At 46.9% G+C, this 12,293-nt stretch overlaps 1 protein-coding gene across 3 annotated transcripts in view; it reads left to right on the forward strand.

Annotated features, from left to right (window-relative positions):
- Positions 1 to 12,010, forward strand: part of STMN2 (stathmin 2) — a 39,250-nt gene extending 27,240 nt beyond the window's left edge. For all 3 annotated transcript variants that reach the window (XM_006754293.2, XM_006754294.2, XM_006754295.2), the window contains 2 exons: positions 7,831 to 8,022; positions 10,650 to 12,010. In XM_006754293.2, coding sequence (XP_006754356.1) covers positions 7,831 to 8,022; positions 10,650 to 10,709 — 252 coding nt within the window. In that variant the 3' untranslated portion in view covers positions 10,710 to 12,010. The remainder of the gene's footprint in view (positions 1 to 7,830; positions 8,023 to 10,649) is intronic.
- The last annotated feature ends 283 nt before the right edge of the window (positions 12,011 to 12,293 follow it).

Genomic DNA, 12,293 nt, shown 5'->3' on the forward strand with positions numbered 1-12,293 from the left:
CAGGTGGTCATTCCCAAGGGGTCCCAGACTGCAAGAGGGCACAGGCCGGGCTGTGGGGCCCCCCTGAGTGCACGAATTTTTGTGCACCAGGCCTCTAGTCTATACTAATAAAAGCATAATATGCTAATTAGACCAGACAGCCAAATAACCTTCCTGATGTCATTTTGGACATCCTTCCAGATAAAGCCGCAGTGACGGGGGCTGAGGCAGAGGCAGCTAAGGGCAGTCAGGCAGGCAGGGGAGCAGTTAGCGGCAATCAGGCTAGCACAATGTCATTTTGGACATCCTTCCAGATAAAGCCACAGTGACGGGGGCTGAGGCAGAGGCAGCTAGGGGCAGTCAGGCAAGCAGGGGAGCAGTTAGCGGCAATCAGGCTAGCAGGGGTGCAGTTAGGCAGGCAGGCAGAGTGGTTAGGGGCAATCAGGCAGGCAGGCAGGCAAGTGGTTAAGAGCCAGCTGTCCCAGATTGCGAGAGGAATGTCCAACTGCTGGTTTAGGCCCAACCCCTGTGGGATCGGGCCTAAACCGGCAGTTGGACATCCCCCAAGGGGTCCCGGATTGGAGAAGGTGCAGGCCAGGCTGAGGCCCCCCCCCCCCCCCCCCCATGCATAAATTTCATGTACTGGGCCTGCATATAGATTATAAACTCCATGAAACTACGCGTTATATCTTCTATTTAATAGTGCTTGGCCATAGTTAGTACTACAAATCTTTTTAAATGATAACTTGCAGAACAAATGCTAAAGTGGCAATATGTAACTTGTTTTTGTTTCATCCTCCCATCATAAAACAAAATAATAGTAAGTTTCCAAATGACACCTTCAGAAGTTGCACTAAGTACACTCTACAATCCAAAGAATTCTCAGTCTGGGGAAAATCACTCAATCAACAGATATGTATTGAGCATGCTCTATTTGACAGGCCCTGTTCCATGCATTAGGGAGACCTCACCAACCTTACATGTGAGTGGGGGAGACACAGCAAGTACAAAAATGTACATGTCAGGTGATACTAAATAAAACAGGCCAAAGGGAATTGGTGGTGCTGGAGTGAAAAGCTCTGTTCATGTCGGGTGATCAGGAAAGGCCTCTTGAATATGAGAACATTGGAAAAGCAGCATGAGGGGTAGAACATTGGAAGTAAAGGGAATGGTGAGTGCAAAGGCCCTGAGGTAGGAGGATGCTAGGATTGTTTGAGAAAGAACAAGGAGGACAGTGTGGCTGTAGCAGAAAGAGCAGGGGGAGACTGGTAGACATTGAACATTTTAAGGAATTTGACTTTCAAGTAAATGGAAGGTCGCTGAGGAAAATAAAACCATTTCACTGCTTGATATGATTTGCAACTTCTTTTCACAGAAATATCTGCTTTAACAAGCTGGGTGACTAGAAAAATAAAGAGCTTTAGATGAATAGAGAAGACATGAGTGGTTCCAGGACTACCGATGCCCAGAGAGGATGCAGGAAGTGTTTTCAGGACAGCGGGTAGACCAGCAGTTTGAACTAGTGGATCTGGGTGGGGGTGGGCGAGCAGTGAGGTGAGATTGTGGAGGGCCTTGAATGCCAAGTCAGGCGCTCACATTCCGTTATGTGAGAAACAAGGCTTTCACAAGTACAGATGTCCAGCCTCGCCCAGTGGTCAGCTACATTTCCACTGCCCCAGACCCATTGCCTCTCCCAGATATTACACATTCTAAAAGATTCAGCCTGTCAAACATACTACATTTAAATAAGTATTAACAAATTCCTGTGTCATGGTTATAGTCAAAGGAATCTGTAGCTGCCAGTAATTCTGACCATCATAAAATAATAAACATTTTCTCACTAAATTGATATAATTCTAACTCAAAGTAAATACAGAGATAGCTGTGGACATAGATGTGAAAGATGATTTCTGGTAGGGCTTTGAAAACATAAAAAACTATGCGTTCCCCCCCATTAGTCCCTGCTCCTGAGAGTTCAGGGACCACATCTGGGCAGCGGTGACCTGGGCTGCCCCGAGGCACCACCACGCACCGGGGACTCACTCCGTGTTAAGTGTCCTGACAGTTTCCCGGCTCCTCGCCCCATCTGCTGACCCGACTGCTGCTCTGACCATCTGGTTACTCTGTTGGACCAGCTTCCCTCAGGCTCCTCTGACCCAGAATTAATGCTCCGGTGATTAGCTGGTGGCAGTTTATTATTTAAAAAAATGAGACCTTTCCCGCTTTTCCTCCCTTTTTTAATTATCTCTGGGAATCCACGGTCACCTCCGTGAGACCATACTCTCTCATGAGGGCAGCTTGAAGCTCATATTCTGAAATCAAAGTTTCCATAGTGCAGCTGACCCACTGGGGCAAAACAGTAGGAACACTTAGTCATCCATCCTTCCACCCACCCATTCATTCATTCAACAAACATCACGTAGCAGGAGGCAGAAGAGCCACGCTAGCCGTGCATCCCCGTTGGCTCAGGACCACGTCCGCTTTACTCCTGCTGTTCTGATATCATCGGTATTATTTCAATCTCCTACGTGTCCTGGTCTGGACAGTACATGGCACGGACATCCTAAGCCAAGCGCAGTGTTAATGAGTGTTTCTTAAAGCGTAGTGGTTAAGAGCATATGGTTAAGAAAATGTCTATGATTCAAAGCCTGTTCCACCACTTAATGGCTGTGTGACTTTGAGCAAGTCACTAAACTCTCTGTCCTATTCTAGCCATCTGTAAAGTGAGACAAATAATAGGGCCTACATCACGGAGTCACTGAGAATTAGAGGAGTTAGTTACTCCACACGCATATAACCAGCACTGGGAAAGCACTGTTAGCTGTTACTGAGCAAAAACACACCCAGTTCCTGACTTCACAGATAACATGTTCTAGCAAATTCATAACTTTATAACGAAAAAAAGCTCATCAGTAATGTAAATACCGAAATGTTACCATACAGTGTATTTCATAAATATTTTTAAATATAAAGAATATTATTTATCCAATTATAAAGAAAAATAGTTTGATAAGTGGCTTGAAAATTTAATGTTATGAGAAAATGTTGAAAGCTTAAGGATTTAAATGACATTGATAAAATCTCGTGTTAAAATTGATTATATTATGAAGAATACCACTCAAACCAGTCCTGTGACATATAATTGGCATCCTGAAAATATTGGCACAATGAACTCCCAAATCACTGAACTGCTGAAAGAAAGATGTGTTGCTTATTTTCATAAAATGGCATAAAACTTGATAAACTTATCTTTTGCATTTGTTGGCAACTCACATTATAGATGACAATTAACGTCAAACCCAGGAAAAGAGGGGGTGGACTGTATAGCAGTGGGTCCTGAACTGAAGGGCAGGATTATTCGCAATTCCCATCACCATGGCCACAGACTCCTCACGCATGTCCAGCTCCCCGGGGGCTGTGTACCGAGGACTTGACCCAATAAACGGGTACAGGCTTTTGCAGAAGGGCTCGTTCTAAAGAATTTGGATTTTAATCATTTTAAATTTCTTATCCTGCTTCTGGTCCTTCAACACAAAGTGAATATTGCACCCTTTCGTTTCACACACTCCCATTCAGTTGTCATATTTTAATAAGACATTACTTGTAACTTTAATTGGGTTAATATTTTCTTCATCATTAACAGTAAATCAATCATTAGATGTTATCATGAGTGTCTGATAAATGGTGCTAAATGGAAAGTAACACACCCAAATGATGAGAAGGGACAGAAAAATATTTTACTTCAGAAGTGAATGAAAACTAGCCCTTTCCACATGCGGTCTTAAATCTCCTTTGTGTACCTAACATAAAGTGAGCTTTATGTACCCCTCAGCTCAAATGTATCTTCCATTCGCTTGCACAGTAATTAAGTCTTCTACTCAGTAATATAAGAAATGGTAATGAACTCTCTGGGCAATGCTGCAGTGTTCCCACATGAACAATCACTCTTCTCCCAGACTCGTTTTTCCTCCCTCCGCGTGCCTCCGTGTACTCACTCCAATGATATCGAGTCCAGCGTGACGCCTGGAAAAGGCGTTTGACGATCACGTGCCTGTCATCCCCACAGCAGATGGAGAGGGCTCCGCGGTCTCCCAGGATGCCCCACTGGAGGTCTCGGGTCTATAAATACATTTGCCTTGATAACAGCTGATCACTCCCATGCCCTAATTTCCTATTTCAGAATTGCAGTGACCTTCTACATGAGGCACATGCCACTCAGAACTGTCCCTCCATGGCCACCTCCTTTTCCCTTGGACAATTTATTTTTAGCAGCTTTCAGCAAATCCCACCTGTGTCAGTCAGTCCCTTGCTCTCTGCTAATCTACAGAAGCGAAGGACAAAGCAAGAGGGCCTATGCGACCATGTCAGGAGCCCGACTTCTGCAACGCCTCTATTCTGCGCCCCATACTCATTGTGTGTCACGTTTTCATGCGCTTTTCTGGATGACATGTCAATTTGCTCATTGATAGAAATATTGGGATCAGAACCAGCTATGATGTGGGAGATTCCACAAGATTCAAGAGAAAATCAGTTTCTCCCAGGAAGGGAGCTAAAGTTTTGGCAGTGGTATCTGGGCGCTAGGCTATGAAAGAGGGACGAAATGCGATTTTCCGCAGCGAGGGAGTGACAGAGACTTGGGGCCCAAGGAAAGGCCCCCAAGACTCCTTGAAGAAGCTGTTTGAGTTGAGTGCCTATGAGGAAGGACTGAAATAGGGAGCCATAACTATTTTCTCAGAGAGGCATTCATTTCATAATCGCTGTCTCAGCCTGCAGTTTTTCAGAGACACAGATAAGTACCAGGTGGTAGCAATGCATTCGCTGAGACACAGTGGCTTCGCCGTCCCTTCCAGTGCCGGTCTCTGCCGTGTAGCAGTGGCCGCACCTAAGCGCACACTGCACTGCTGCCCCGGTTTCTGTCTCACCCCGTGAGCTGCGCTAATGAAACACACTTCGCACCCAGGCTGAGCCTCTCATTTGGCCTCAGTGGCTGCAGAAATGTTAACGCCATGAACTGGGCATTTCAGCTGAGCCAACGCCACTCCCGGATGCAGCAGGCCAGGCCTCTCTCCACCACTGACAGTGGGGCCCGCGGGCGCTTGCTCCCACAGACCCAGGGTGCCCCACCTCGGCAAAAAGTTGGCAAAGGTGTGTGTTGCTATCTTAGCCTTTTAATTCCAAGGGCTTCCTTTCTCAGGCCTTTTCCCCTGCTGTCTCCTGATTGTCATCAGCTCTTTTGCAGAAGAAAATTAAGAATGCAAGATCCAAAGTTAACTTGAGCACCTGGAAATTAACAGTTACACAGTTACCCCTTAATAACTACCCGTGGTAACTCTCTCTGCAGAAAAATGGTCATAAAAAGTCCAGGTGGCTCCCATTTATCCAGGTGGCGCCCATCTAGCCAGGGGGCTCCCATCTAGGCCACCAGGCTGGGTGCACTGAGGAGGAAGAAGGGAGGGCCTGCTAATGCCCTGTCCAGAGAAAAACCACCCAGAAGCCCTGTCCACAGAGAGGGCTTGAAGTTACATTTTGTTGGGCTTTATTTTTATCTATTTGGTTTTCTTTCCTGGCGCTGACTCAGGGTTTCCTGTCCATTATAAGAGAAACCTCAATTCCAATCTTACCTCTAGTTCTCAGACACGTGGCACCCTCATTTGTGATAACCCAGACTTCTCTCCCTCTGGAAGTGCTCCGGTCTGGGGGTTACAGATTGAACTGCGTGTCTGAGATGAAGGATCAGTGGTTTCCTCCTGTTTCTTTGAGGTGTTCACTGACCGTGACATTTTCTATCGCTGCCGCCCATTCAGCGGATGAGGGTGGTGCAGAGGATGGAGGTAGGAAAGGGTTGTATCATCACCATGAGGACCCTGAACCCACTGATGTCAGTAACTCAAGATGTTTGCACACAGATATCCTGCACACAGGAGGCAGCCAGAATTTTAGACCTGAGTTTAGCTGTACCAGTAGCTTCAATTGCCATCATCTCCCAGTCACTGGGGTTTGAGTTTGGGTTTCAATAATAATGGCTTCCATTTGCCCAGTACTAGCTTACTCTGTACTGGACACTAGCTGAGTGCCTTGCAAACATTTCATTTGATGCTTATAAACAATCCTATGAGATAGGCACTATCTTTATCCATATGCCAAAAAGGTAATAATTGAATGAGACTGTTCTCAGAGAAAAACTTTAAACACACACACACACACCTTCAATGTCTCTTTCTCTCTGAAACAATTCAGTAGCCCTGGTAGCAGAAAAGGAACAAAGTCGACGCAGGAAGCTTCACCAATAGTCCACCTGCAGGCAGGAGGACGAACCAGCTAGAAAATGCTTTTCATGTTTCTCCAGAGAAGCTCCATTTGATTTTGAACTTGTTTTGTGTTAACATTTCCTCCTTGTTTTTCATATCGGTTTTATGGCAAACTATAACGAACATTATGGGGTTAAAACTAGAAGTGGGCTCAGTTCCCAGGATTTTCTAATCTCCCAGGAATCGTCAACATGTTCCTGATAAAGGTCGGAATAAACACATCCACAGGACTCATCAGGCTTTCTGTAGAATATCACCATTTTCCCACGCCTGTAGAACTTTATCTGAGTTTCTATCCATGTCAGATGTCATACTGTTTATACATCAAGATTTATTTAGTAAGACCCCATGACCACTACCTTCAACTATTGATGCTTTTAGTGGTATTAATACTTAGCCCATGGAATATATTTCTTATCTACCATTGTGTGGATACTCACATTTAATCCATCTCAGAGGACCAGCCAATCCCAGGGAATTGCCCAGAAACAATGAGCGTGTAATAGTTTAATCTTACCCTCGGAAAGCCCAGTATTAAACATCTATGTAGTGGTGGAGGAGCAAATGAATGTGGAAAGAAGTTAACACATCCAGGGTCACCAACAGCTAAAACGTGAACACAGGCCTGTGCCAGTGCGCTTTTCAAACATACACTGAGAACTGCCTGCATTATAATCACTAGGGATGGTGGTCAAAAATATAGGCTCCTGGGTCTCACCAAACAGCCACAGAATGGAAATCTCTGGCGGTGGACACCAGGTCGCTGCTTGTTTACCAAGCTCCCTGGTGGCTGTTAACATTCATGCGCAGAACTGTGCTGCCCCCTGCTGCTGCAGGTGAATGACAGCCCAGAAAATGCAGAGCAAAGGCAGGGGTGAGGGGTGTCTCCTCCTGGTGTTTCTGCTCAGATCACTAACCAACCACAGGGTTTCAGAAATGACCTCAGAATGCTACAGAGAGGTCACAACAAAGACTTCCTGTCGTCTGTGGCTACGTGGACCTTAAGTTTGCACTATAAACAAGTCTCCAAGGATAATTTGGCACAAGACAAAAAGGGGGGGTTAGGGAGGGCGAGAGGGGCATGGAATTAAACCGGGAAGTGAGTGTAGTGATTAGATTGGCGGAAGCGGGAAGTTCGTTGCAGCACCCAGCCTACAGCCGATCTAAAATAATGAGGCAGAAAAAAGACCGACCTTGCTCCAATCCTACCTACTTCCCTCAGGCTTCAGTGGATGTTGCTACCCAGTGAGTAAGGACAGCATCCTCTGTCGCATAAATGCATAGCAGCAACTCATTAAAAAACACAGGAACAAAAACTCCTCAGTGAGGGTTAAATGTTTCTTCTAAGACAGCCTGCCCAGAAAGCTCACATCTGAACCTCCAGCTCCCCACCTGTAGGAACCCTGAGGCATGGTGGTAAGGGCCCAATGGCCAGCGTGCTCCGGCCAGACACGCTGCTTGTTTGCTAAGCGTGTGCTGGGGTCTGGGCTACCCCTCCTCCAGGCTCGCAGCGGGTGGCTAAGGACGTGTTTCTCTCGCCCAGTCTCAGGAGGCCCAGGTGCTGAAACAGCTGGCGGAGAAGCGGGAGCATGAGCGGGAAGTCCTGCAGAAGGCGCTGGAGGAAAACAACAACTTCAGCAAAATGGCCGAGGAAAAGCTGATCCTGAAGATGGAACAGATTAAGGAAAACCGTGAGGCTAACCTAGCCGCTATCATTGAACGTCTGCAGGAAAAGGTACTCACCTCGGGGTCCTGAGCGGGTGCATTCCTCAGACACCGCTGGGTGAACTGCAAATCGGGCACCAGAGACTGGGTCAGAGCCTGTGCATGCGGGCACAGCTCGCCCTGTGCTCGGGCCTCAGTGTAGACAGACCTAGTGGGGCTGTAACATGGGCCGGGCATTGGGCTCCATCGGGAGGCTGGAATTGTGTCAAACTTCCAGGGGGAATGGATTAAGAGGGGCTAATTCATGCTTTTCCAATGTAGGAAAGACCGCTTTACTAACCTTCAGAGCCAACCTATTGGAAATATTACATTAGGACCATGCAATGCTTCATACATATATACTATATAATGCTTAATTTTAGTTTAACCACTAATTAATATGTAATGTTAAGTACATCAATATTAAGTTGGAAAAATATATTCATCAGAAAAGGACAGAGCATGTATGAATGGGGGGAACCTGTTGTCTCCACCTAGGAACATCTACGTGGAAAGCTCGGCTGCGATAACACTGCATGGAGCCAAAGTGAAGGGGAGCGAAGGGGAGGTGTCCATCTCCTCACATCCATACCCTGGTGGCTTTCTCTCCACCAAATGTAAACTCGGTCCCACCAGTCAGGATGAGTGGTGCTGCAGATCCTCCCCAAAATGTTCCTTCTTGCCCTTCTGTGGGCTCTGTGCCATACACAGCCAGGGCCACATCACCCACCACCTCCACTATTGCCATCATCACCACCACCACCATCACCATCACCACATCATCATCCTCACCACTATCATCATCACCACCGCCATCATCATCATCCTCACCATTATCATCATTACCACCACCATCATCACCACCAGCACCACTATCGTCACCATCATCACCCTCACCACTATCATCATCACCACCACCATCATCATCATCCTCGCCACTATCATCATCACCACCACCATCACTACCACCACTATCATCACCACCATCACCACCATCATCTCCACCATCATCACCACCACCATCATCACCACTATTACCATCCTCATTACTCTCAACACAACCACCACCATCACCACCATCACTACCACCACCACCATCACCATCAACACCATCACCACCACCACCATCATCACCACCACCACCACCACCATCACCACCACCACCATCATCACCACCACCACCACCACCATCACCACCACCACCATCATCACCACCACCACCACCACCATCACCACCACAATCATTACCATCACTACCACCACCATCACCACCACCATCATCATAATCACCATCACCACCACCACCATTACCACCCCTCAAAACCTTCCTTTCAAAATGGACAACATAGCTATGAGTAGTCAACTTCTGTCCATTTTCAAAACTCAGATTAAGCCTTGTGAAAGAGGGTCTTTGAGTTAGGCTGCCTCAATCCTTTTCTGAGCAGTCACCCGCGCCTGTCCTGGGTGTGATCGCATGCTAGGCACTAGAGATGCAGGGAGATATGGACTGTCCCTGTCACCAGAACACTGAGTGAGAGTTTAGACACTCCCGGCCCCTGTTTTCTGAGTATTTCTTAGGAAGCGTCATGTCGTCTGTTAGAGTTGGCCCATCTCATCCACGAATCCGGCAGCCTCAGCCTGACATTCTAGTGATTCTTTGTTCTTTCACTCCCATTCTCTGACTACAAATATCAGGCCAGAACCAAAGGAAGTCATACATAAAACCTAAAAATATATACACTGAATTCTTGGAGATTTTCATGGGCACCTGGACTCAGGAATGCTTGGAAGCTTTGCTGGGCAGGGCATGTGAGGCTCTGGGGGTGTGTGAGGTTCAGGGTGACCTGGGCAGGAGCCAGAACAGCCACTGGATGCCTCAGTCAAACCCTAAAGTTGAAATTTAACTTACTGTGTAAGCCCAGTCCTTTCACACCCTCAGAACTATTTCACCTACATGGGTCAGGTCAGCATTTGGAGGAGGCACCAGAAACCAGCTCGCTGCGGGTTACATATGGTGATGCCATAGTGAGCGCTTGACTGAGATGCAGGAGAGCAAAGCTCCACTGGCTAAAATTTAGACCCATGACCCTGAACATTCCTCCATGGACCCTCAGGCTCCACTTTCCCACGCAACTGGTGAGATGCCTACTGACAGGCCTGGTACCATGGACAGCGGAGAACCACTGTGTTCCATCCAGGATCATTGTGACTCCACCTTTACCTCACATCCTAGGCCCTAAAAAAACCCACGTGGCATTGCTAGGCATGGGCACGCTCATCTCATCACAGCACGATTCTCATTCGACCTGCAGAAAGTTCCCCACCTGATACATCAGGAACCCTGAGTAGCGGTCACTGTCTGGATTTACACAGTGGCCATAACAGTGAACATTCTCTTCTGGTCATAGTTTCGGTTGAATACAATGGTTGTTGTTTTTTTAAGATGTCATAAGTCTCCTAAGAGCTTCTGCAATGTGACACGTATTGGGTTCCATGTGTTCCTTTCTTGGGAAATGAGAACATTTCCTGAAGGTAGATGTCAAACGAGGTTCCTTCCCGTCAAGTACACCGCAGGCAAAGGAGCGGGCGGGTCCCCCCGGTTCTGCGTGGAGCAGACAGCCGGCTCTGTGACCCAGCTTGTCCCTTGGTGTCTTGCAGGAAAGGCACGCCGTGGAGGTGCGCAGGAACAAGGAGCTGCAGGTGGAACTGTCCGGCTGAGGCGACGGAGGGTATGGCACGCCCTGCCGCTAGGAAGTCCCCCTGCCTATGGCATAAGGGATCATGCGATATCAGTATGAGAAATGTGTGACATGGTTTAAGAAGAACTCACTATTTAAAAAACACACAAAAACAGAATCAAAAATAAAAGAAATCAATGCGGTCTCTTTGCAGAATGTTTTGCTTGATGTTTAAAAAAAAATACCTTGGTTCTTATTTTGTAAATACTTACATTTTTGTTAAAAAATACAAGTATTGCATTATGCAAGTTATTTCATAACCTTACATGTCCTGTAACAGGCTTTTGACGTTGTGTCTTTCCACGCAAATGAAATCGCTGGGTCTGTTCATTCCGAAGCTCCCCACGTCTGACTCCTTTCCCTGCTTTCTCATTCCAACAGAAAAACGAGGTCAGTAGACAGTCTATGGTGCTAGAGACCCACCATTGCCTAATGACCTAGACAGCGCCGTCATCCCTGAACTTGACCGAGCCCACCCCTAGACCACAGGTGTTATGACTCCACACCTAACTCTACATTTGTTCATTCACCACCTACTTACTGCCTAGAAACAGCAAAACCAGGCTAAGAATACCCACCAATCGTAGCATTGACATTCGCTTCTACTGGATTGTGTGCTACCGACGTGCTTCGGTTTTAGAAAGGGATGGATGAGAAGACAGGCCTGAGATTAATCTGGGTGGAAGCAAAAAAAGGGACCCTTTAAAGTGCTGTTTTAAACGGCTCCAGCAGCCGTGAAATCGCTCTTTGTGAAGTGGGCTTAGTTCTCTCCTTTAAGTTCTGTTGATGGAATGAATTAATTAACGTGTCAGGTGGCTTATTTGTGGATGCCATGATGGACGATGTTCATTTTAAGCTCTTACCTATAGAACAAGTACATGATGCTACTGAATAGTTTTCACTTGGAAACTGTGAGCTGGTCGTTGCGTTGAAATACACACACACACACACACACACACACACACACACAGTCAGAAACACTGCGGACTTTCACACAAGCTGGTCTTTCTTCCCCAGTGTGAGGCAATCCTGCCGATTAAAAAAAATATATATCACTCCATCTGCAAGGGCTGCCGCAGCGGAGGGGGTAGGCAGGGCACTGTGCCAACTACGAATCACCAGACACCCACGTCAGGACCTATCACAGTTTTGAAGTCGTTTCTCCCCACCTCCCAACTCCCCAAGGTTGCTGCCTGCATATTTACTCTTCATTAGTGCTCTTTCCTGTATGTCATTGTGAGCAAGCTGTGATGAATAAAGAATTGGAGTTCTGTGAACTAATCAAGGGTTGGTCTGTTCTCTTGCCCCCTCACGGGTCTGAGCCCGGAGTCCAGATCTGCAAATGGCCAGTGGATTAGACCGTCTCAGCAGCAAAGACCTGGAGTGTTTGAGACCTTGCTTCCCCGCATATGTCGTCAGTTTGGCTCAAACTCACAAAAATTATCTAAAATAAACAAACAAATAAATAAGCAAAGAGACAGTAATTAGAGCTTGAGGAAGCCAGTGCGTGCTGGCTCCCTTCCCCTCTGTAGCAGCAGGCGCCTCCCTTCTCCGTCCCTCTCTC

Source organism: Myotis davidii, unplaced genomic scaffold (genome assembly GCF_000327345.1).
Source record: "Myotis davidii unplaced genomic scaffold, ASM32734v1 scaffold452, whole genome shotgun sequence".
NCBI lineage: Eukaryota > Metazoa > Chordata > Mammalia > Chiroptera > Vespertilionidae > Myotis > Myotis davidii.